The sequence below is a fragment of the Kockovaella imperatae genome (assembly GCF_002102565.1).
Source record: "Kockovaella imperatae strain NRRL Y-17943 chromosome Unknown BD324scaffold_13, whole genome shotgun sequence".
NCBI lineage: Eukaryota > Fungi > Basidiomycota > Tremellomycetes > Tremellales > Cuniculitremaceae > Kockovaella > Kockovaella imperatae.
The window spans coordinates 488510-512066 of record NW_019028953.1 but is presented as its reverse complement, the minus strand read 5'-3'; the positions used below and the strand labels follow the sequence as shown (position 1 = coordinate 512066).

The 23557-nt window shown below is 52.6% G+C and overlaps 8 protein-coding genes across 8 annotated transcripts; 4 read left to right on the top strand and 4 right to left on the bottom strand.

Annotated features, from left to right (window-relative positions):
• Nucleotides 1–102: 102 nt before the first annotated feature.
• On the top strand, nucleotides 103–2499 carry BD324DRAFT_653085 (hypothetical protein; the record flags this gene model as incomplete). Its single annotated transcript, XM_022018605.1, has 2 exons — nucleotides 103–339; nucleotides 397–2499. The coding sequence occupies 2 exons, from the start codon at nucleotides 103–105 to the stop codon at nucleotides 2497–2499; spliced, it is 2340 nt and encodes a 779-aa protein (XP_021869071.1).
• Nucleotides 2500–2677: 178 nt separating this feature from the next.
• BD324DRAFT_136501 (hypothetical protein) lies at nucleotides 2678–3592 on the top strand. The gene has a single exon (XM_022012005.1). It carries the CDS (start codon nucleotides 2856–2858, stop codon nucleotides 3378–3380), a length of 525 nt encoding a protein of 174 aa, XP_021869070.1. The 5' UTR covers nucleotides 2678–2855; the 3' UTR covers nucleotides 3381–3592.
• Nucleotides 3573–9881, bottom strand: BD324DRAFT_635198 (hypothetical protein). The gene is made up of 9 exons (XM_022016795.1): nucleotides 7545–9881; nucleotides 6303–7496; nucleotides 6140–6253; nucleotides 5962–6087; nucleotides 5841–5922; nucleotides 5661–5802; nucleotides 4990–5611; nucleotides 4656–4936; nucleotides 3573–4596 (listed from the first exon to the last, which is right to left on the bottom strand). Exons 1-9 carry the CDS (start codon nucleotides 9756–9758, stop codon nucleotides 3969–3971), a joined length of 5403 nt encoding a protein of 1800 aa, XP_021869069.1. The 5' UTR covers nucleotides 9759–9881; the 3' UTR covers nucleotides 3573–3968.
• A 439-nt stretch (nucleotides 9882–10320) lies between these two features.
• BD324DRAFT_635196 (hypothetical protein) lies at nucleotides 10321–13660 on the bottom strand. The gene is made up of 13 exons (XM_022016794.1): nucleotides 13201–13660; nucleotides 13113–13134; nucleotides 13025–13050; nucleotides 12296–12906; nucleotides 12227–12239; nucleotides 11927–12107; nucleotides 11782–11868; nucleotides 11699–11724; nucleotides 11530–11650; nucleotides 11427–11488; nucleotides 11172–11371; nucleotides 10977–11113; nucleotides 10321–10888 (listed from the first exon to the last, which is right to left on the bottom strand). Exons 1-13 carry the CDS (start codon nucleotides 13266–13268, stop codon nucleotides 10601–10603), a joined length of 1842 nt encoding a protein of 613 aa, XP_021869068.1. The 5' UTR covers nucleotides 13269–13660; the 3' UTR covers nucleotides 10321–10600.
• Nucleotides 13661–13685: 25 nt separating this feature from the next.
• On the top strand, nucleotides 13686–15950 carry BD324DRAFT_635186 (autophagocytosis associated protein). The gene is made up of 12 exons (XM_022016793.1): nucleotides 13686–13830; nucleotides 13871–13906; nucleotides 14028–14073; nucleotides 14139–14193; nucleotides 14300–14370; nucleotides 14431–14513; nucleotides 14574–14646; nucleotides 14699–14909; nucleotides 14962–15079; nucleotides 15149–15553; nucleotides 15655–15693; nucleotides 15745–15950. The coding sequence occupies exons 1-12, from the start codon at nucleotides 13804–13806 to the stop codon at nucleotides 15772–15774; spliced, it is 1194 nt and encodes a 397-aa protein (XP_021869067.1). The 5' UTR covers nucleotides 13686–13803; the 3' UTR covers nucleotides 15775–15950.
• BD324DRAFT_683260 (hypothetical protein) lies at nucleotides 15936–17415 on the bottom strand (the record flags this gene model as incomplete). The annotated part of the gene is made up of 11 exons (XM_022019178.1): nucleotides 15936–16087; nucleotides 16144–16159; nucleotides 16235–16344; nucleotides 16443–16475; nucleotides 16547–16554; nucleotides 16621–16680; nucleotides 16723–16820; nucleotides 16920–16956; nucleotides 17019–17081; nucleotides 17141–17201; nucleotides 17326–17415. The coding sequence occupies 11 exons, from the start codon at nucleotides 17413–17415 to the stop codon at nucleotides 16016–16018; spliced, it is 648 nt and encodes a 215-aa protein (XP_021869066.1). The 3' UTR covers nucleotides 15936–16015.
• An 813-nt stretch (nucleotides 17416–18228) lies between these two features.
• BD324DRAFT_635176 (hypothetical protein) lies at nucleotides 18229–21267 on the top strand. Its single transcript, XM_022016792.1, has 8 exons — nucleotides 18229–18400; nucleotides 18586–18639; nucleotides 18687–18731; nucleotides 18806–18889; nucleotides 18947–19228; nucleotides 19289–19722; nucleotides 19775–19910; nucleotides 19962–21267. Exons 1-8 carry the CDS (start codon nucleotides 18397–18399, stop codon nucleotides 20900–20902), a joined length of 1980 nt encoding a protein of 659 aa, XP_021869065.1. The 5' UTR covers nucleotides 18229–18396; the 3' UTR covers nucleotides 20903–21267.
• Nucleotides 21268–21402: 135 nt separating this feature from the next.
• On the bottom strand, nucleotides 21403–22975 carry BD324DRAFT_643324 (dienelactone hydrolase; the record flags this gene model as incomplete). The annotated part of the gene is made up of 8 exons (XM_022017536.1): nucleotides 21403–21514; nucleotides 21629–21693; nucleotides 21760–21860; nucleotides 21920–22026; nucleotides 22114–22168; nucleotides 22252–22366; nucleotides 22516–22751; nucleotides 22933–22975. The coding sequence occupies 8 exons, from the start codon at nucleotides 22973–22975 to the stop codon at nucleotides 21403–21405; spliced, it is 834 nt and encodes a 277-aa protein (XP_021869064.1).
• Nucleotides 22976–23557: the final 582 nt, after the last annotated feature.

The window sequence follows — 23557 nt, the reverse complement described above, 5'->3', positions numbered from 1 at the left end:
ACGCGCATTCACACTCTCTCGTGTCTTGAAGTGCTACACGACCAATTGTCCCGCCCCTGTTGATCTGGTCTGGCGCGCGGACGCAGCTCATCAATCACAATCATGAATCACCATTCTGGGTCTCAATCACCACCTCTTCCAAACCTCCATACTCTGTCCATCTCGCCGTATCCTTCTGCACAATCAGCTGGCGTACATGATTACAGGTATAATGGTGTGTTTGGACCTCCTGGGCAAGGGATGATGCCGACTTCTGCGGGAAGTTCTGGCGGCGGCGGCGGCGGCGGTGGTGGCGGATGGAGTCCGAACAAACGTGGATCGAGGTCAGGCTTGCCAACTGTGAGTCCCTAGGTTGTACAATTGAGAAGACCAGTCCATGCTGATTTGCGGATCTAGAGCTGGTACGATGTGCCGTCCTCTCGCGAATCACCGATTCCTCACTCTACATTTGACCCATATCGTCGAGGCGATGCGTCCTCACCTCCTGTCCCTGCTCTTTCTCCACCATCCTCGACTCAATCAGGGCCAACATCCTCGAGTAATATATATCAGCCTTATCCTCAACCCATGCCTCAATCATACCCTCCCGATCCATCCTCTTACGCCTCGATGGCCGTCACGCCGTCCCCTCCGCCCCTGTCCTCCTCTTCTCAGCTCGGTATTCCATCGTTGAATCACATGCAACCCATGGGTGGATTCGGTCTATCAGGATCAGGATCCCCGTCGACTCTGGCAGGTCCCAATGCTGGCTACATGAATGTGATGCCTCCCTTTGGATCCCAAAACATCGTCCCTCCACAACCACAACAACCTTCACGTTCTAATGGCGTGTGGAGTTCTCGAAACGGATTCGGACTCCCGATGCCTGAAGACGATGTCATTCCTACCGCCATTGTCATTAAGAATATTCCATTCGCTGTCCCTCGAGAATCTCTCCTTGGCGTGATGGAATCTCTCGGTGCACCTTTACCCTACGCTTTCAACTATCACCATGACAATGGCGTCTTCCGTGGTCTGGCTTTCGCAAACTTTCGAGCGCCGGACGAAGCGGCCGCCGTGGTCGCTGCGTTGAACGGATACGATGTACAGGGACGCAAGCTCCGAGTGGAGTACAAAAAAGTCTTGCAGCCGGGAGAAAAGGACAAGATTGAAAGGGAAAAGGCGCTGAAGAGGATGAGATCGATTCAATTCGATTCCAAAGACATGCCACCGCCTCTCAATATCCCCTCGACCCATCGAGCCAACGGTCGTCATTCGGCTGATATCGAGCCCCAATATTCACCTCCTCACTCGGCCGCGTCATCTGGCAATTCATCCGATCTTCCCGTCGCTTTGGACCTCAATGACCCCAGTGCCCTCGACATTTACTCGAGGGTCCTCGTGTTCAAAGAAGACAGGATGAGGGATGAATTGGCCTTTTCACGATCTCTCACTCCGACCGAGCGTCGGATCGTCCACCTCGTTGCTCAAAAATTGGGTCTACTGAGCGTCACGAGGGGAAGTGAGGGCGAGACAAAGTACGTCGTGGTCACTCGAGATCCTCTGCCTCGACCACCATTCGCTTCGTCATCCTCTGCGACCGTCACTTCCAGTGCCTATCTGTCGCCTTACTCGAGTACGAATCAAGAATCTCTCTCTCCGAGCCTACGGATCAAGAAATCCATGCCGGATCTACGAGGTTTCAATGGACCCGTTGTGGCTCGTGATCCCGCTCGATCACTTACCCCTCAACGATCCTCTGGCAATCTTCGCGGAGGGATGAATGGAGGAGGTTATGGTGATGCAGGATCGAGAGAATATGTCAGTATGGGTGCAGCGGCTGGACGTCGAATCAATGGGATGGGAAGCGGATTGGGGAGCGGGACATTCAACTCGTTTTTCGGTTCACCTATCGATTCTATTCCTCCTGTTCCACCTCTTCCTGCTGGTCTAGGTCTATCGACATCGTCAAGCGGTGGTGCTAGTGGTGGTGGTGGGGGTGGTGGTGGGATCGGCTCGGCTTCACATTCTCCCAACCCTCTCGCTAGTCCTACCGCCAATATGACCCTGCATCATTCGAAATCGTCCTTATCCGCCATGAGCGCCAATGGCATCAATGGTACCGGAGGTGGAATGTACGGAAGCTCGGGGATATCCATCACTTCCGGTTCGCCGGATTCGCAAGATCTCTCCAATGCCGCTCCATTACGAAACCCTCGAGGTCCAGCAGGTGAAGGAAGAGGTTTCGGAGGGTTGAGAGGTAGCGCAAGTGGAATTTTGAAAGGTTCGAATGGGATGATCATGAATGGCTCAGCGTCGACGAACTCTGGAGGAGGAGGAGGAGAATTGTCAACGCATGGACACTCACATGGACATGGACACGGGCATGCGAATGGCCTAGGACCGATAGGCTCAAAGCGAGTTTATGAGGATCTTGATCAGGATTCAGCGGGCGGAGGAGGTATGGGTCAAGATGATGGAGTCGAAATGGCAAGGACGAGGGAGAGTTTGGACCTGTGAGCGGGAGCTGAGAGCGGAAATGATTGCCGTCAGGGATCGGATCGGATCGATCGGGCGCCGCGCTCAAAGGACGCTGTGAGCGGTCTTCATCCTGAACGACCACCCTCGACTTTTATCATTCTCGGACCCCTCCCTCGTCTTTTATTCCTTACCGGACCTTGCTTCCCTCCTTTTTCGGCACACATCAAATGATTTTCGCAACCAAACATGAAATGATCTTTCACGACACATCACTAGCTTCAGTCAATACGGCACGCACGTACGCACGCACGCACGCACCTTGACGAAAATCAGCACACGACATGATCACTCTCTCCTATCTGTGGCGGAGGATGTCCTAATAATCCCTTTTATCAATGAATCTCCCAATGAACCCCCTCTGCCTTTGGTGTCTATCTCATCTTCATTCATCTTCCTTTCGTTTCATCTCATCTCATCTTGAAAACAACTGCATCTTTTTCAACGAAACCCATTCAACGCGTGATGATGATGATAAATTTCCCCTCGTTGGTCCTTTCCGCAAGATCATACGAACTACACGAAATCCCTACTCCTCGTGCCATATCTCTCTCTCTCTTTGGCCGTACAGACTTTGCGCTCCCATGCAATGGCCGCTGCGACCGTCCTTCAAGAGTTTTTCTTCGGCCTCGATCCCTGGTAGCCAGCCACTTGCAATCTCTCTCTTTCTCTCTCTCTATTTGCGCTCTTTCATTCTTCCCATCTTGCTCATTTTTTTCTCCTTATCGCCGCTCGACCCCTACCCCCCCCTTGGATCTTTGGTTGGATTCCTCTTCTCGAATGAAAGATCTCGGACGCTCCACATTCGAACGCATATTTCTCTCCTCTCAAACACTCTTCATACGTTTTACGTGACCTCATGACGGATGAATCAAAGGGCTATCTACACGAATTCACTTTTGAAAAGACTCGCCTCCCCGCAAGAAGAAGAAGAAGAAAGAAAGAAAGAAACGGATGATCATCAGGAACTGATCCTATTAAAGACTTGTGTACGATATGTATATTCTGCTTCACACATCCTCAAGGGCAACAATCATAGACCCTTGACACAGACTCATTCTTGCCATTGACATTTGTGTATCAGTGTCGTATCATGCCCAGAGTCGTCTGAACCTCACAGACGATACATGATTCTCCTGTCCTGCGCGTGTTGCAATCCCTCTGATCTCTGTCTTCAGAGAGAACACGAACCACAGGTATATATATAATTAAGTTAAGGAGAGCGATGAAGAATATGTATATGTTACAGAGAACTCATAAAAGCACACAAAATCAAAAAAGGAGGGGTATAGTGAGGTCTATAGTTCATACAGCGCGCACAAGCGTGCGGCAATCAGATGTCTCTACCCAAATCCATATCTCCCAAATGTTCCGCCTTATCTCGAAGCGGCGTGATACTTCCAGTTCTCCCCTCCCCCCCGCCTAGAACCTGCAGGCAGTCTTCGGTGGTCTCACGCCGTCCGCTTGGATACTGGCGTGGCGGACTTTGGCCTCAGACTCACTTTCCTCTGCGCATTCTCATCATCGAACCGAATCATCGGTACGCCGGTGGTCAATGAAAGTGGTCGAGTAGGGGATCGAGCAGGTGGATGTTGGTGAGTGACAGGAGCGGGCGCAGGCGGGGCACTGCGGCGAATGTCCAAGGGGTGGATCGGTAGGCGTTGGTGTTGTTGAGGCGCGTACTGCTGAGGTGGCAGTGAGGAGCCAGCAGAAGAGGATGTCATGCCGCTAGCGGCACTTGACAAGAGTCCTTCTCGCTCGTCGGAAGTGGCAGCCTCAAAATGATGACCTGTTTGACCGGATCTGGTACTGGGCTCTCCAGTGAATCCAGAGCTAGATCCTGCGGTCCGAGCGTCAGTGTTGGAGCTCGTAGTGGTCGTCCCGCTGGCTCTTGATCGAGTAGGAGACATCGGAGCGGAAGCATCTGGCGCAGTAGTTGTACCAGGTACGGCTGGGAATTTGCCCAGAGTCCCAGTCGAATGTGGTCGACGGGGTCGCTCTTTAAGCCGAGTAGCGAGTAACTCGGCCCATAGAGGATTACTTGGAATTTTGCCAATGAGCCCAGAAAGGGTCTCCATCCTGACACGCCAGAATCAACATTCACTCAAGCAAATAGACTCTCAAAGGCGCGCGCTCACCAGATCGCCTTGTCTTCATCCGTATCGCATCCAAATATGATTTCTTCCCCGTCACTAAAATCCACCCTAAAGCTCATAGGACGGGCACTCAAGCCCTCATCACTGTTTCTCGGGCGGAGGGTCATTCGACTCTTGGGCGAATCGCCAACACGTTGCTCTTCATTCGCATCGGTGATGGCTAGCGCTTTCCGAAGGTCGATCGAGGTGACTTCCTTCTTGGTTACTTCGTTGATCGCGATGAGCGTTCCGCCAATGAGTTTGAATAATCGCCGACGAGGTGCCTAGCAAACGTCGTGAGCAATCATTCAACACAACAGTGGGGCCTGTGACTTACCACACAATCACCTCCGACCTGGGTCAGCACACCCTCTTGATACTCTTGCCCATGCCAGGCATGATGTCTCATGCCACGGAGACAATCATCAATACACTGAGGCATTTCGTCCGGTCGAAGTCCAGGCAATGGGGGCAGTCTGAACATTTGCAGCGTGATCTTGGCCAATTGTCTCCTTGCAGTCGAAGTAGACGACGTCGAAGCAGTCAAATCCGACTTGTCGCCAGCGAACATGCCATCCCCTTTGAACATTGCAAACATGGGGTACCGAATCTCTAAGATCTTTGCCTCGCAATTCTTGGCGATGGGTTTGAAAGCCACATGCGTCTTGGCAATGGTCGACGAGTTGGGCGAAGCAAAGTACTTGGCCATGGTTTCGAGCGCGGTGGGCGGAGGAGGCGGTTGAGGTGGCAGAGGCGTGACGGACCTAGCGGCTTCCTTGGCCGCTTTGGGTTTGCGAGGAGAGGCAAAGAGACTTTTGAGACCAGAGTTCTTGACTGGGGACGTCGGGGCGAGCAGAGGTGGTGGCGGCGGATTGTGTATCTCATGGATGGCTTTGAGGATTTGCGGATCGCGTCGAATGTCAAGGGAGAGTGAGAATTCGAAATTGGGATGCTCAACCCTGCGCATACATGAGTCGAGGCGACAAGCCCTTTGGCAGAACAACTCACAGCGAAAATTCCTGGTTGACCTTCGCGTTTGGCACTAATGGCGCATACGGTGTCCTGATGTAGTCGATGCCATTATCCAATGTGATGCAGAAGAATGCTGTCTGCTCAGGTATAGGTACGACCAAACCCTCGATACCAAGGACTAACAAGTCAACGGACGAGAGCATGGCAGACACTCACCTTTGACGAAAATCGTCCCTGAAGATTTACCATTGTTGGCTTCCCGAGCACGCAGGGCTCGTATCTCCGCCGCATGCTCATTCTGAGGCTTTAGGGAAATCCGAATGAAGAGTCAACTCACCATATCTGAGGGTCTTCTTATCGATCGCCACGCCCGTCCACTCGCAAGGTCACCGGCACCCGAATGAGTGATCTTGTCGCCAAACGAAGCATGGACCATGGGTTTTTCCCGAACACGATATGCTCGCTGAGGCAAAGCAATCAACCCGTGAACCTGCTCGTCTTCGCATGTGACTCACATCTGCTCCGATATTGGCAGCCTCTTCATTGAACGACTGAAGAATAGACACTCCCTCTTCGTCGATCCCAAGGGTGAGACGAGGATTAGCCAGGGATTTTCTAAAGTCGTTGATCTGTCACAGTGTTTAACGCACTTTCAGGACCGTGGTATATCACACTCACCTCGTCCGCCCTCTCGCCTACATCACCCGTACTGACACTCCGCCTTCGTCTACCACCTCGGCTTTCGATGGCCGCACTCCAATCCGCCGTATTCTCTCCAACCTTTTCGCGACGTTTTGCAATGATGGCGGCTTCCCTGGCAGCCATACCTTCTCCAGTCGGCGTGTCGCTCCGTCTCTCGCGTGCTGACTGCGTGGGCGTGGAGGGCATCTCGTCAATATCATCCATCATGCCTGGAGGAGGTAGTGGCTTGTCTCGACCCAGACTAGACGGAGGCATTGATGATCGTTTCGAAGGGGTCGCGTGTCTCGCTGGTGAGAGCATGCTGGATCCCTCGGGTGAAGAAGTAGAAGTCATCGGACTGGGATTGATGTCGATCAACTTGTCGAGAGCGCTTCGAGGTTCACCGATCAGACCGTCCTTCTCAGCCGCCTTGAGCACCTCGTGGGCCGATTGCGTTTGACTCCGGGGTCGAGTAGACACATCGCGAATGCCAGAGACCTTGCGGGGAGCAGCATCGGTCGTGTGTGATTTGACCATAGGCACGGCCTTGACATCTGCAAGTGGGGTGCGCTGAGATGATCCCGAGCTGGAATCGACGCGGCCAAAGTCTTGATAACCGTATGATTCAGTGGCATACTGAGACGATCGTCGGGTGAGAGAGCCATCTGCGATACGTTGGTTGATGGTGTCCCTGATCATCTCTCGAGATATCCTCTGTCGAACACGAGTGCTCGTGGAATCCTGTGGTTGTGGACTTGCAGTACGCTGAAGGCCAAAATCCGAGTCCCTTGACGCAGAGGCTGACATTCGCGCTCCCCCAGCCGATGACGATACCGATTGAGATGTGGTGGAGATGGTAGTCGATTCGGAAGTAGTAGATTCGATCGAAGTCGAAACCTTCATAGGAGCTGATGTACTCGACTTGGTGGGTGATCTCTGGACTTTGGCAGTTCTGGTCTCCAGCGTGTCGACCGTTTGAAGACTAATCTCCTCGAATTCGAAAGAAGGTAGTCGATGAGGACTCTCGGCTTTGACTTCACGAGAGGTATGAGATGGCGGAGGGGTCAGGGGTCTATCGTTGTCACTTGCGCTGTCTGAGCTTGTCTCGTGCACAAGGACAGTCGGAGTCTGCTTGAAGAATGGCGAAGTAAGGTTGATGAAAGGTAGAGCATAGCGGCTGCCAGGTTCAGACTGATGCAATGTCAGCATATAATGATCACTTAAGTCATCTGGACTCACCTGCGCTACCTGGTCCACAGGTGGATGGACAGGTTCAACAGGTTCAGGCAAGTCCAATTGCTGAGGCTTTGGAGGTCCTCTCTGCTCGATCTCGACGTCCACGAGATCCTCCTCCCGCGTAGCCTGGACCAGGTTTTTCGCAATGGCAGGACTTCGAGGCATGCCCAAACCCAAGCTCTGCTGCGTCGCTAGTTGACGAGCAGCTTGAATACGTTCAAGATGGCTCGACCGGCCAAGTGGTACGCCATCTTCTTGCCGCTCCGCCACTTTCTGAGGTGTGACGACCGTCGTTGCAGTTTGTATTGTGATGAACGGATCAGGCATGGGTCCAGCTTGCGTCGCATGAGGGCCATCATCAAACGGCGTGGAGTATTGAGTGTACGGCTGTGCAGCATTGGCGTTGACAAGCATTTGACGATCGCTTTGGGTCGGCAGAGTTACGGGTTGCGCGAGTCGAATCGGTGCATAGTCCCTCGAGGACGTGCGGGCGTGATGGGCAGCAGCTCTTTCAGCATGGTGCGACCGACCGTAAGGGATACCGGCCGAGTCCTTATCAGAATACGTATCGGTAGGTTGCGAAGGCTGAACGTCCATGGAAGCAGAGACCATCATGGGCGTAGCTTGGAAAGATTCACCAAGCGATGGAGTCGACAATTGCGGAGTGGCGTTGGCAGAAAAGACGGCTTGGTCCATAGATCCTGGCGTAGATCCGCTTGGTGAAAGTAGACCTTCTTCAATGAGCGAATTGACGAACCGACCCGTAGCACACTCTGATCCTGCATCTGAAAAGTCTGGCGTTTGGTCAGGATTTGTGATTCGGAGCCTTGCCATGGACAGTGTGTCGTCCTCATCATCATCGTCATCCTCTGTTTCTTCCTCTCTACCGGATGATTCGTGCAATAACGAGTCGAGACTGTTGACCCGATGCGACGTTTCCAACCATTCTTGATCCTCTTCATCGTCTTCCTCGTCATCCTCGGCAGCCTCGTCAAAGCTACTGTCGGCGCTCCCCTCGACGCTCAAGCGCTCGAACTCCCTAACATCCGCGACACTCTGAAATGTCACCGTCTTGGTCTTGCTCGGAGAATCGGTGGGATCAGAGAAATCTCTGGGTCCGTGGAGTCGTCGTGAAGGCGTCATTGATGACCTGGTCGGAGTCGCTGAAGCTGGCGGTCGTGAAAAGGGTCCGTTGGGCAGGGGTGCAAAGTCTGATCGAAGGGGAGAGGGAACGGCAGGTTGAGAGATGTGAGTGTATAGGGCGAGTGGCGGTTGTCGCAGAGGAGAAAGAGCAGGTGAGGTGTCGACCGTCAACGAGACACCTCGTGGTTTGCTCGGAGACACTCGACGAGGCGTAGATGCAGGTGAGGAAAACACATCATCCCTCTCGATAGGGACGCTCGTCCTGGGACTCGCCGCAGTTGGCGTATCGTCGTCTCCAGTTCCAGTCGAGTTGGCAGGGTTGAGAAAGGGAGACTTCGAGACAAATTCCCTTCCTGCCAGATTCTTCAAACCCGTCGTCGCCTTGGTCGGGGTTCTCCTCGATGCTCTGACATCCGGACTTTCGTTCTCCTTGCTGGCGGATGACCGTCTCTGTTCTCCGGATGCACTGATCCTTCGCTCACCGCCAGTGACAGGACTATGGAAGACGACTTTTCCGGTCCCCTTTTCCGTCGAGACTCGTCTTGTACCAGCCACTGCTGATCCGTTTCCTGAAGAACTCCCTCGGGAAGATGATCGAGGTTTGGCAGTGATACCTAGTCCAATGGCTGATCGAGGGGTGGTGGACGATCCGGTCGCCTTCACAGGAGCTTCGCCAAGACCCCGGGAAGCCTTACGCTCATGAACCACTTCCCGAGCGGAGGACTGGACGGAAGATGAGTGATTTTTGAATGGTGAGTTGGAGACCAGAGAATTGGTGGCCATGTGTTTGTAGGATGAGCTCGTACGTCTGGGCGCCGCTGCTGCGGAAGACGATGAAAGAGGCGAAGGACCTGGGTCATTGCCTTTGGAGGGTGAAGTCGCTTGATCCCGTTTATTGATCTGAAGTGGTGACCAGCCTTTAGCTGAGGATGAGATGATAGAGTTCCGGGCTGCATTGGCTGCTGAATGCGTAGGGGATGTGAAGTTGAGTCGTGTTCCACCGGGAGAAGGAGGTGGAGGGGATAGAGGTCGAGTCGACATGTTGGCCGGAGCTGGCATCAGAGGCTTCAGCATGGTGCTGGGGAGACGCAACGGTTCGGAAACATGCGATGAGGATGGGGGGCAAGGAGGATGTTGAAGGTGTCTGTCTGTGGGGTGGGTGGCCAGAACTTACCTATTATGTGAGACACCAGAGCAGGGACGAGGGAAGAGGGATGAGGAGGATGAAGTGAATCAAAATATATGAGACCACCACAGTCCAAACAACCCTTTCTTCAAGTCTCTCCAGATCGTAGAATCAACTCATCCAACGCAGCAAAGTGGGATGATGTTTTTGAAGCCGCGTGTTAGTGGGCAGAGAAACGGAGTGATCTGATATCCCCAGAAGAAGTCGATGTGCCCTCGATGATGATAAATGATGTTGTGGTGGTGGTGGTCGTCGTCCCAGAGAGCAGCCAGTCAGGTAGATCCAGCTTGGTTTTTGGCTCCAATCGAAAGAACATATTAGTGACATGAGCCCAATGGATTGTTGACACTCTCAAGAAGTTAGGCGCGGAACTTTGACCACGTGGCCCACGTGATAATGAGTGTGGCGGCGGCGGTGGTGGGTGGGTGGCGACACAGCCCTTATGATATGAACCCCTTATGCATCCATCCCAAAAGATTGCCGTGAACCCCTCCTCTCTCCCGTCTAAAGGTACATTGGTCTTCCACCCTCTACGCGCTTCTGTGCTTCTCTTTCCACCTCGCCATGATACCGAGAGCGCCGTCTCCAGCCACATCGACGACAGTCTGCTCCACTCGGAAGACGATACCTTCTTTCGCCAGAGCATCGAGGACGACTCGACGGTACGAATCTTGTCGAATCAATCCTCCTCCCATCATGATGGCAGCTTCGGACGATTTCCTGGGGCGGCCTAAAGGGCGGGGACCAAATGAGTCAGTATGGAATACACGCTGGGAACATGTTTCAGAGTGTGCGATCTCCACTCACCGGTCAGCTCTGATGTCGACCTCTCGTTCTGCTTGACAATCGAGACGATGCTCTTGATCAGTGGTCTTGTAGCTTCTTCCACTGCCAATGCAGCGATGGGATCAAGCGGTGATGCGTTGAAGGCCTCAATGACAGGTCGAGCCAAGGATGAAATTTGTAATTTTCGAATGTTGGCGCTGTCCAATGGAGATAGCGTCGGGTCGAGTTCATGCTTAAAGGGAACCCGCAAGTCAGCGGACAAGGACCATTTCTGGACTATATATATAGTCTAGAGGACTGGGGCTCGAATCCCAACTCACCACTTTACCGAGAATCTCTCCGGTTGTATTGACTCCAAAATGCTCCGCAAGTTTGCCAGCGAGCCCATGAGGATCCTCTTCACCAGCATCAAAAGCGTCTGCAGCTGCTCGTATGGCGCAACGGCCAAGATCGAACGCTGGGGTGGGGACATTCTTAGTGAGAGAGCATGCGCACGAGGATGACTCGTCACTCACACGAGCCATCATCTCCTAAGAGATATCCAAATCCACCTCTTCGTCCAGTCTGTAACACCGTACCCTCCTTATCTTGCTCCAGAGCAACGACGATCGATCCCGTTCCGGCGATGACAGCGACACCCCATGGACAATGATGAGTCAACAGCGCACCGCCGAGAAGATGGGCATCGTTGAGAATGGGTAGATCCGAGATAGAGCTTTGAGCTTTATTAGCTTACGCACGGCATCGTCTGTAAAACCTCGACAACTCACAAGAATGGCCCTAAGAGCTCTGACATACGTTCTTGGTCCAGCGGGGTATCACATCCAGAGATCTGCAAGACTTAGCGCCTCGAGCGTGAATCGGATGACTCACTCCGACCCAGACATCGGCGAATTTGACAGGGCAGACGTTGGTCGACCCTCCGTTCTGGCTGACACTCGGACGGTATTGGGCCGGCAGCTTCTCGATAGCCTCCAGGACAGCGGTAGATATACTTGGATCGAGTCAGGGCAATGCTCAGAAGGGGTGAGGCGAGACTCACATTTCGTAACAAAGCTGCGCGCCGACCTATAACGACAATCGATCAGTTTGAAGACTCTCTCACGCGCCGCTCATCACTCTCACCTCGGCCATGTTCCCAGTACCTCCCGTCGCTCGGGCCAGTACACCCTCTTCAGACCCTATTGCAGCTTCCGTCTTGGTACCGCCGGCCTAGAGCGCGCTCGTCAGCGCCCAGGATGACTGTAGTTCATGACAGTTGTGGACTAACATCGATGCACAGGAACAGCTCTGTCGGTTTGGAGCCGTTGAGGGAGCCGTTGACCGCGTGGACTCCATTGGCTGCGGAACCGTTTGCGCTGGAAGCTGGAGTCACCTTTTGGAGCGCAACGGTACAGACAACGCTGCCCTTTTTGCCCCCAAACGTGTAGGTCGGATGAGGGACGCTAGAGCTGGCGGACAGGTCAGCATGTTGGGCGAATGGGGATCGTTGACGGTGCAGTGGAGCAATTCGGTGAAGCGAGGACCGGAGTGGGTTGTGTCCGTGCGGGAGACAGTCTGATCCACTCACTGAAATCTGAATCCTGAAGCGAAGGGATGAGTGATAAGGCTCTAGATCCGCTCACTAAAGGACGCTCACCCAGCCCATCCTTAGTCCACCTCCGCTTGATCTCCTCCTCTGTGAAGTTGCATGAGGTGATGAGGAAGTATCCTCCCTCTTTCACCAGCTGAGAGACCTTTTCAGGATACACTTGACTGGGCAGTTTTCCCTCTGTCCCTTTGACAGGTGTATTGGACAGGCATAAAGCGTCAAAGGTCCCTTTGTCCAGGACCAGATCCCAAGTTTCGTCCATTGTATCCGTCAAGAGATCTCCGACTCTCCAGTCGACAGGTAAGACGTGGTTGATGACCCTGGTTGTTGTCGTGCCATTGGAATCGGAAGGCCCATTGCCTGGTCCTTCTCGCTCGACATCCTCATCTTCTGACCCTTCTGCAGACTCGTACGAGCCATTTTTCAGCGCTATTCTCCTAGACTTTTCGACCGCTCTGGCGAGCTCTATAGCACCTGGCGAGTAGTCTATCCCGGTCAAGTGATAGTCTTGAGCCGAGCCCGACTTCGAAGTCAGAAAAGACAGCAGCAGAGTGCCATTGCCTGATCCGCATTCTAGAATCCGAGTCGGTGGGGATGGGTTCGAGGAAACGTGGGTCGATACCCAATCGCGCATCTTTTTGATGCTGCTTTCGCCAAACCTATACTCGAGTGTGAGCCTGAATCTTGTGCACAGCGGAATGTGAAGAGGTGTGGATAGCTTTCTGCTGATCGCTGAGAGAACTCTTGACAAGATGCTGCGGATCTAGACGGACTCACCAGACCTCGCCTTCGTCACCGACATCCTGGTATACTTGGTCAATTCATCACAGTCCCGGCTGAACAACCACACCACAGGTTGACTCACGTTGAATACTCTGACTTCACGTCTGTACCCGTTTCATTCAGCCCCGAGATCTATCATGCGGCACGTTTGGATTCCCACCCCCACTCACTCATAAACTTGATCCCAATGAGCCTTGGTGCCCAATTTGGATGGGTTCAGTTCCTCGTCACCCGTCATGATAGCTAGCTGATGTGCCACGAAAATTAACAGACCCGAACGATCTTGATCCTAAACCTTTGAGCCGAGCTGCGGTAATGGGATGGTAAGATATGCCGTCGTCTACCGGATATGATGGTCTTTTTACCTAAAGCCACGAGATCTCCGAGCTGTAGATTGGGCTGTCCTCAGGAGGGAAAACCAGTTGTAGAGTATAGACCGATTGATCCCCTCTGTCTGTCTCTGTGCTGCTACTAGCTTGCCAAGTTGCCCTAGTAGTTGACCCCTCTCTGGCTTGCTTGCTGAGCGATACGATGCTCTCCAAAGATGAAGACGTATAGGTGTAGTAGATTATTTATATATAGCCGGGAAAATCCCAACGGTCAACTCCGGAGCTCGTTCCGGAGGAGGGGAGTAGTAGTTACGTAATATGGTCGGAAGCAGATCTTCCACGTGGTCATTCAACACGCGTAGTGGACCTCAGCGACGTCCAGCTTTGGCAAAGCATATCCATGTCTCAATCCATTGCTTGTCAATTGATTGACCACGAGCCAAGATGAACAACCCGCTACTAGCTATACAAGTGAGCTGGTTCAATGAGAAAGTGTCGCTGACGCTTGGAGAGCCATTACTGGGCTATGAGAGATTACTTGTCTCCAGTAAGTCATACTCTGTTGCCACCCTCGAGGAGGAAACCCCCATGGATACCCTGTGACTTGGTCCAAGGGGGACCGCACCACAACAGAAGTCTACGCAAACTCAGTCTGACATTGCGTATAGGTCCTAAGAGAGAGCAAGTTTAAGGAACATGGGCGCATCACTCCTGGTAAATTGCATGCTCAACCCCCGGGGCTTTGATCGCTTGTCGTGTAGAGCTCATGTCTGAATCAGAGGAGTTCGTCGCTGCTGGAGACTTTTTGACCTTCAAATTCCCAGTATGGCAATGGTGAGTGAGAAGATCTCTCAACCAGGGTGAACCAGCGACCTCGGCGGAGAGCCATGCCCCTATCGTTCAAGCTGTACTCTCCGGGACTCTGCTGATCGGTCTCCAGGGAAAAGGGAGATTCATCCAAATCGAGAGACTTCCTACCGGCCGATAAACAATACCTCATCACTCGTAATGGTGAGTCAGAGGAGACCTCGCTCGGCTTGAGTATGGGTCCAGGCTAACTCACACGTGCAGTACCGTGTCTGCGGCGGGCGACAGCTGTCAACTATACGGATGCAGATGAGGATGCGGAGAAGCTCATGAGTTTCTTGGACGAGGTAGGCGGACCTTGAATGCCTTTGGATTCGGAATACACTCATACTGAGATTCGTCCTCAGGCGGAAGAGGCTGCTGGACCGGATGGGAAAGGGAAAGAGGAGGACGAATGGGTTGCCACACACATAGGGAGGAGTGAGTCAAGCTTAGTCCATCTTGGCCGGCTCGTTTGCTAAGCGGCACCCAGAATCCGAACCATCAGCTATCAACGATATTCCCGATATGACAGATTCTCCACCCTTGCCCACGAGAGAATTGGCCAATGTGAATCTGAAAGATTCAAACGAAGAGGAGATTGAAGATATACCAGACCTGGATGATATCCCTGATATGGATGACGAGGGAGCCGGTTTGGAAGAAGAGGATGATCCGGCAGTCAGGATCATCCATCCAAGCGAGTACGTCGTCCTTAGCTTGACAGAATAGGGATTCAATTGACGTGTGGCACAGGGCCGAGGTCAAGTCGACGGTTGGGCAAAATCTTTTGCAAGTCCGGACGTACGATTGCTTGATCAGCTACGACAAGCATTATCAGACACCTCGATTCTGGCTCTTCGGATACGACGAAGTGAGTCAAAGTCCCCTGCATCCGACGATGCCAAGCAAGGTGAGCTAACGTGCGCTGCTGCTGCTGCAGAACAAGAACCCCTTAACCCCAGCTCAAGTCTTCCAAGACGTACCTGCGGACCACGCTTTCAAGACTATGACGATGGAAGCATTCCCTCATTCCGGACAACAGCTCGCTTCGGTTCATCCGTGCAAGCATGCAAGCGTGATGAAAAAATTCATAGATCGGATGGAGGCTGCTCAAGGGGGTGACGGGGTAGCAGAAGGAGATCCGAAATCTGCTGGAGCCAACAGCGTCTCTGCATCTGGTTCTGGTTCCAGCTCAGGGAAGAAGAAATGGGGTATCGGAGGCGTCGTACGAAAAGTTACGGGGGGAGGTGGTAGTGGGGTAACGGCAGACAAACCTGAGGCGGTGAAAAAGGAGGGAAGCGAAGACGAGCCGCAAGGTGTTCAAGTTGATTTCTACCTTGTCATTGTGAGTATTCAGACAGCCTTTCTGCCCTGCTGGCTCTGCTGGCTCTGCCTGACCCGCTGTCCACGGTAAGGAGAATCGAATTGCTGATCATGTTCGCCCAGTTCTTGAAGTTCATAGCGAGTATCGTGCCGACAATAGAGGTGAGTCAAGTGCTATGTGCTCTGACGGCATCAGGCTCATCGCTGTCACAGGTGGACAGTACGACCGCGACGGCCCTGTAGATGGAGTACCTGGTCAGATGAACAGTTCCACTTGTGCATTAGGCGATGGGAGAAATAGTTAATGACGTTCAACGCATGTATCGATGATGGACAGAGGGGTATGTTGTGCATGACGGTGATGCGCATCGCATATGCAGTCGACATCGAATAACGAAACACGAAGCTGACTCGTTGCGATGCATGATCTCACAAAAGACATGCTCTCGCTACACACTCTGACGCTTGATCTCACCATCTGACCCTACTTCTTACCCTTGGCCTTTTCAGCTTCGGACGCTGCCCATTCTTCATTCTTGTGCCACTTGATGAGAGTCTGAACTTGGATGTCAGCAATCACACGGGTCGTACAGTCATATGGAGAAGACTGACCGCTTCAACGGCAAATCTGACAGAACGCAACTCTGCGTCAGCTTTTTTCCCATCGTGCTTGCGGTGCAGCTCGCCGAAGGGCCCCACTCACGTCACCAAGATGGATCCTAGGAGAATGAAAGTAGCGTAAAGTGCGAATGTTGGGGTTCGTAGGTCTGGGTGATTAGGGTTTAGACCGCTCCATGCTTTGCTTCCTGTTGCCTGTGGTGGGTGGTCCCGGACAATCAGACTGATTTTCACTTCGCGAGGCGAGGTGGATTTGAGGATAGAATGTGTCAGGGAGAAGATATCTCACTCACCGTGACGATGAACAGCTTGAGGAGTGCGTTGGCCTGGACGAGAAGGACAATGAGTGGCAGTTCTTTTGGCAACGGGGTGAAGAGCGTTTCTATGTATGACCTACCCAGAGAACTGAACAGGAATGATGGTGTCAACAATCAGAAGAGCAGTCCTGTCCCAATTAACAACTCAACTCACAGACGTATTCGTATTTCGTCAGATCATCAGCCGTCTGTAAACCCAACGCAGCGGTCCACACTATTGAGGATATTCAGTTTCGATTCACCGGATGTAGCTCACCAAGCCATTGCCTAGCGTAAGGAAAGCGCCAGAAGATGTCACCGGCAAGCGCAAAGAGACAGAAGATGATCATGGCGATACCAAAGACCGTGGCGAAGCTTTGGGTGGTCGTGGCGTGGTGTCAACCACAGTCCCCGCCAGAGGGTGAGACAATACGAATAGAAGACTAGGTACAGTACTGTTTGAAAAGGACTTACACTGCTCCTCCTAGATGCTTTGGAATATTGGTGTTGTCTAGAAAGCACCATCAGTGAACTCTGTCATGGGTGGGTTTTTTGAAGCACCCTTTCACTCACCGACATAGCCATTGTTTGGATCTCCTGGAGGATACCTCAAGATATCGTTCCCAAGGTAATACCCTAAGCGGGGGGATAACATCAGGACCATCGGTCGCCAACGGAGAAGTCTATGAACCCACCCATCGTATCGTGGAAAACGTCGAGATCCTGCGCGATGATCATCACCCAGACGGTGATCACCTGTAAGTAAGTGGATCAGTCCAGATTGGATCCCCCTCCCAAGAACAACAAGAGTGTGAAATATGAGATGTAGGATGAAGGAGGAAGGGGTCCGGGTAGACGCCTGAGATGTGCCACAACTCACCATGACGAGCGCTCCGATGGCTACGATCATCCATAAGAGACAGAGCCAGTACAGCGCTTTCTTGAGTGGGTTGTCGGTCTTATATGCCATGATGTGGTATCAAAGTGTGACTGTGAGAAGGAAGAACCCAGTCTGAGTGTGAGAGTGCTTGAGTCGAGTACAGGTCTCTCAGTTGAGGGTGTGGCGAATGGAGAGTCGGAATGCCGAAAGAGCGCTTCCGGTGGGTGAGTGTTCTGAGGCTCCTAGTAGTAGATTGTTTGGCGCGAAAATGGGACTGGAGAATAGGATTGTGGTGAGGTTTTGAGTTGAGTGGTCTGATCGAGATGATGATGGGTGGTGATGTGAGGTAGATGAGTGAGCGGATGGAGTTGAACCCAAATTTACGGTCACCTCTTTCGCTCTCGCCCCCCCTTCCTAAACATACCTCCCTAAGATGAGCTCATCATCCTTTCAAAACCCCCTTCGCCCTCCTCTATCATCTATCTCCCTCTCCCTCACCACTTCCTCTTACCTCGGGGGCTCCGAGTGTTTTACCCCAGTCTAAATTGCGACTGAGCCAGCACCCCTCCATCAGAAGCAACAACAGACCATCCAATGTCGCGTAATATGTACTGTACTGTCTTGCTGTTGTTGTGTCGTTATGCCACAATGCCACAAATCCACACTAGTTAGCTGATCTGTTCTTGTACAAGTCATGCATCCGAAACGTTAGCTCTCTGTATAGACCAAACGACTCTCCCACATTCCCATACATCGAAGGACCTCTATCGTCCTTGCACATACATACATAGCCACCACTACCCACTCATTCCACCGATCACTGGACAATAACCCATGACGTGGCATTGTTTTCAAGTATTTTTGCGGGAAAAGAATTTCAACCAAAGCGTTTTGTGCGGCCGGTGCGACCCATTGGACATCATCCATCCATTCATCCAACTTTCCAACGTCGGACTCATCCAACTTGGGAAGCGTGCACTAACTACACATTCCGTCGAGAGGAAACTATCTGCTCGACAACCTATACTTATCAGAGAAGTCTTAGTCTGACAACACTCAAAACCTTCCATCATGGGTGAGTGAGCAGATGTCGTCAACCTGGTTGACTCCTTACTGACGCATCTTGTGCTCTTCTTGTTCCTCCTCACTTGATGCCTCTATTCCGCACACTGCGCTCTCTCACTCCCTTTCTACCATCTCTAACCCTCCATACGTCTCCCTTACCATGCCCCTCGCAATGTGCTCTGGGACACCTCACAGCACCCAAGAAGAAGGCCCAGAAGATGGCTTTGGCCGACTTCTTCGCAGATGCGGGTGCGTTTTGAGCAATAAAGCGATGAGACTGCACTGAGTGATATCAGCCTCTGGATCATGGGCCGACGAAATGGACAATGTACCCACTGCGCGTGAGCTTGGACGAAGAGGATCAAGCGAATTGATCGGACCTCTCAAAACGTGCACGCTGATACCTGTCAAACAGCGGCTGCGAGAGCAGAAGGTACTGCTCCTAAACGTGGAGAGCCTGGATACCTCGATTCGATGCCTGATCGTGGAGCTCGACCGAGTGAGTAATCTCTAGACCAGGCGTTTCGATGAAACCTTTTGCTTATCCTCTTGTAAGCCTTCACTGGTGGCCCGCCTCGAGAAGAGCTACCGCTACCTGATGTACCGCCCTTCACTGCGTTTATCGGCAATCTCGTTTTCGAGGTTGAAGAGGACTCCCTTCGAGACTTCTTCGCAGAGCAATCACCCACTTCTGTCCGTTTGGTCAAGGATCCTACTGGGAAACCGAAAGGGTTCGGCTATGTCGAGTTCAGTAAACGCGATGATCTCAAAGCTGCATTGGAGAAGAACATGCAACAGATGATGGGACGCACTATCAGGATCAGTGTCGCTGATGCGCGTGAGTCTATCATGCTTCCCGCGCATCTCATGACCCACACTGATCATCGCTCGATTTTAGCCGCCAAGAGGGAAGGATACCCTGGTTCCGCCGCGGACGGAGCTGACCAATGGCGTCGAACGACCCCATTGCCCGCTAGGGCTGATGCGCCTCAAGCTGCCCGAAGGACCTCATCATTCGCTGATCGACCCGAACGCGAAGGAGGACCAGATCTCGATTGGGGTTCAGCCAGAGGATCCAGATTTGTCCCTTCCGCTCCCCATTCCCCCTTGAGACGGGATTCATCCGGACCAGGAAGAGAAAGAGGTGGACCAGGAGGTGCAGAATATGGTCAGCCTAGTGCAGCCGATGAAGCTGGACAATGGAGGAGCTCGAGACCTATGGCAGAGCCTCGTCAGAATCGGGATGGTAGCACGTCGGCGGGTAGAGGAGGACCCGGCGCGGGATTACACACGGGTGAAAGTAGTCCCAGTCTGGCCGAAACCGAAGCGACGGTGAGGTTTGCTGATATCTTGGATGAGCCGAATGTTGACGAACTTTTCCTAGTGGTCTCGAGGATCCAAACTCCGTACGCCTATCGTTGACGAGACGCCACAATCTGCCGCTACGGCTTCACCGGCTGAAGAACGAGACTGGCGATCGTCTCGAGCCACATCGGCCGTCCCATCTGCTGATGGCGGAAGTGAGTCCTCGAATGATGAATTGGAGTGCCGCGTCTGACCTTGAGCTCAAGGTCCCAGCCAACCTCCCCCTGCTCCTGTCGAACGACGTAAATTGACCCTCGCTCCTCGATCTGTACCTGCCACTCCATCCACTGCGACAACCGCCGCGACTTCAGGCGGGGATGGATCCAAGGATTCTCGATCCAGCATCTTTGGCTCCGCTAAACCTATCGATTCCGCTACGAAGGAACGAGAAGCTGAGGAAAAGCTCGCTCAAAAGGAAGAGGAGCGTCGTAAAGCGAGAGAGGAGGAAATTCGGAGACAAAAAGAAGACGAGGAGAAAGGTCGACTGTTACAGGAGGAGAAGGCCAAAAAGTTCAAAGAGGAACAAGCCAAAGCCACATCCGCAGCTCTCGCGGCTCATGGCCTTCCACCTAATCCGGCGGGTACAGATGCTCAATCTGAACGTGCTGCAGCTGGAGCTGGTGGTGGTGTCGGGGCCGGGGCACAGAGGCGAGGTGGTGGACCCGGTGGGAATGCTTGGCAAGGTCAAGGGCCGAGAAGGACATCCAGTGGGAATGTGCATGATGCTCAACGAGATGGTTCAGGACCCAGACGTCCTTCTGGACCTGGAGGAGCGACTGGTGGACCTAGACGATCAAGTCAAGATAACGTTGGACGTGGTGGTTCAGGCGCCACTTCAGCAGGACGACAGACGGCTCGATCTCCCCCCGCCGCGACTGTCGGAGAGGATGGATTTGAAATTTCGAGATCCAAGGCTAAAGTCGAGAAGAAGGAGGCGCCCAAACCAGTACGGAAGGAGAGTCAAACTCGACCTGGATTCAGCTTTGCAGCTGCTGCCAATTCTTTCGGGCTATTGGATGAAGCTGGAGAAGAGGGTGGAGATGAGGAGAAGTCAGAGGAAAAGAAGGAGGGAGCAGAGCTCAATGGAAAAGAGCAAAAGGATGAGATCAAAGAGATCACAAATGGAGTCAAGGAGGTCTCTGTCTGATGAGACTCTTCTCCGGTTGGTCGGTTGGTGAAAGGGAAACGTTTGATGGAGGTTGAGGGGAGGGAGCGATGGTAGGAACGCAAAGATGATCTCAATTACTGCTGTGGTTTGATGATGCCGTTTGTGAATGTTGCTATTTTGCTTGGAGCGGTGCGAAAATGATCCAACCGTTGAGGACCTCCAAGACGGCTGGACGTCAAGGATTCAGTGACCTCCTTAAATACACTCGTACCACTCATCTTCTCACTTGATCATCCACCAGAATCGTAACAATATGACATGCGATACATCTCCTAACGACGTGGTGAGAAAGGATAAGTCGCGGTTTCACGGGTCCTCACATGTACACATTTCGTCGTTCACAGAGCAATGAATACATTTTTCCTCGATACGAGTCACTACAGATTACTGACTCGGATATCTTACGTTCCATCTCATTTAGAAGATCTTACGTCTCAACCCATTGTCTTCCTAACGAACCATCGCTGCTGGCATAGACTCTACGCACCGAAAGCCTTTTTGACAAACTTGATCGCTGCATTCTGAGCATCTTCCTTTTGTTGTTTTTCTTGACCGTCTTCCATGTCACCTCGGATGGTGAAACCATGAACGCTGTAAGGAGGAAATGTCGTCAGTTCTAAATCATGAATCGTGGCGTGGTCTCAGACCAACGCCGCCGAAGCCAACGCCAACGCTAACGCCATCGCCAACGCCGAGCACACTCACGCATCGGGGAATTTCTGAACGACGAGCTTATCACTGGGCAAGTTCTTAGACAAGATACCTTCGACCTGTGCATGTCATCAGCATTAGTATACTTGCCGCCAGGATTCTCCAGCAGTGTGATGTGAACGCACCTCATCCAAAGCATCATCACTCATCATAGCATCCTGAGTACCCTTGAAGATGGCCACAGGGACGCTCTTGATCTCCTTGACGTCGTCGTTGGTCAAGAACGCTGGGGAAAAGGGTTGTCTGTCAGCCAGCCTTTGGGCGTGAAGCGCGATGAGCACTCACATGGGTGGTTGGCAATGGCGCAATCGACCCTGGCGGGCGAATCCTCCTGAGCCAAAAGGAGCGAATATCGACCACCCCAGCAGAATCCAATGGCTGCAATGTGTCGACTAATCGCGAGTAGGAGAAAAAGTCAGCAAGGCCAGTATACTCTAAAGAGTGCGTGACAAAGTCAATTGATGACAATCTCGACTCACGTGTTGGGCTCTGCTCGGACAGCTTGGACGAATCCTTCGATTTTCGGCTTGGTGACTGATACATGATCGCGTGTTAGCACTTAGATTTGTGAAGGAAAGAAGGGGGGGGGGGGGGGGGCGGGGAGAACGATGACTTACCAGCCTCGCGGTTAGTGATCAAGAATGGACCGATCGCGGCGCCAGTCTTGGCTGTGTCTGCAGCTTTGGGTAGGACAGTAGCCTCCTTCTGGACCCGGAGATTGGGTGCGATGGTCTGTGGAGAAATGCGTCAGTCAGCGCAACGGTAGCTCAGCCAGAGTACTATTCTCGTGAGGATACCCTCGGAAGGGAACGGCGATGAGGCAAACATCGCAAGCACCTCGCTGCTCTCTCGGAGTCTCCAATAATTGTGGGATGACTCACATTCAACAACTCCTCATCAACCTTACTGTCTCCCAAGAAATCAGGCACATAGACCTCGTACCCTTGTCCAGCCCATTCATCCGCAACGAGTTTTGTGTTGTTGTAGATTCCAAAAATGTCAGTGATGAGGATGACCTTGTCGACTTTGTCACCGCTGGCCTCTTTAGGCTTGGAGACGTAGGAGTGGACACCGTGGACCGTTTCCATGGATCCGAGGGGTTGGCCTTGGTGCAGGTCTGAAATGAGGCGAGTGTTTCAGTCAGCTATGACTCTGGAGGTCACGGAACGGGACGAGATAGGCGAAGAGGGAGGGAGGGAGGGATAGAGGGAGGGAGGGAGAGAGGGAGAGAGGGAGAGAGGGAGAGAGGGAGAGAGGGAGAGAGGGAGAGAGGGAGAGAGGGAGACAGCAAGACTTACGTCCAGTGACACAGCACGATTTGATCTCGGTTTGCTCAGACATTGTGAGAAATTACTCAATGACTCGTTAGATGGCAGTTGAATATGAAGAGGTTGTGATCAAAAGAGCTCGATGAAGAAGAAGTCCGGCAGCCGTCCACATGTTCATTGATGACCTCATTTGGCCACGTGGCAAGTTTATGTGGCAGGCGGCAAAGGCCATCCATCAACGTCCAAGAATGAATGGTTCAGTACGCCCATGTCAAACACACGGTCATGACGAGATGATGGGCCTATGACGGGCTCTGAAACAACACTGCTACAGAGCAATCAGTGGGTGAGCCCGCCATCGACACCGGTCGTCGAAAGACATCCACCCAGAATGCACATGGAAACCCGCGGTACATAGGCAGAATGTAGCCTCCAGTCTAGGCACTTGACATTGCCCTCTCGCATCCCACATGACTTGAGCATCGTGGTCCCTCAGTGCTATGGATAGTGGATACCACAGCTTTGTCGTCGATGATAGCCAAGGAGCCAACTCGCAAAACATCGCTCTCCGCCACGGTTTGTTATTTTTGCGCCACACTCGACGGTTTGTAGTTTGGCGTCGTGCTGAATTTCCACATCTTGAATGTGACCTGCA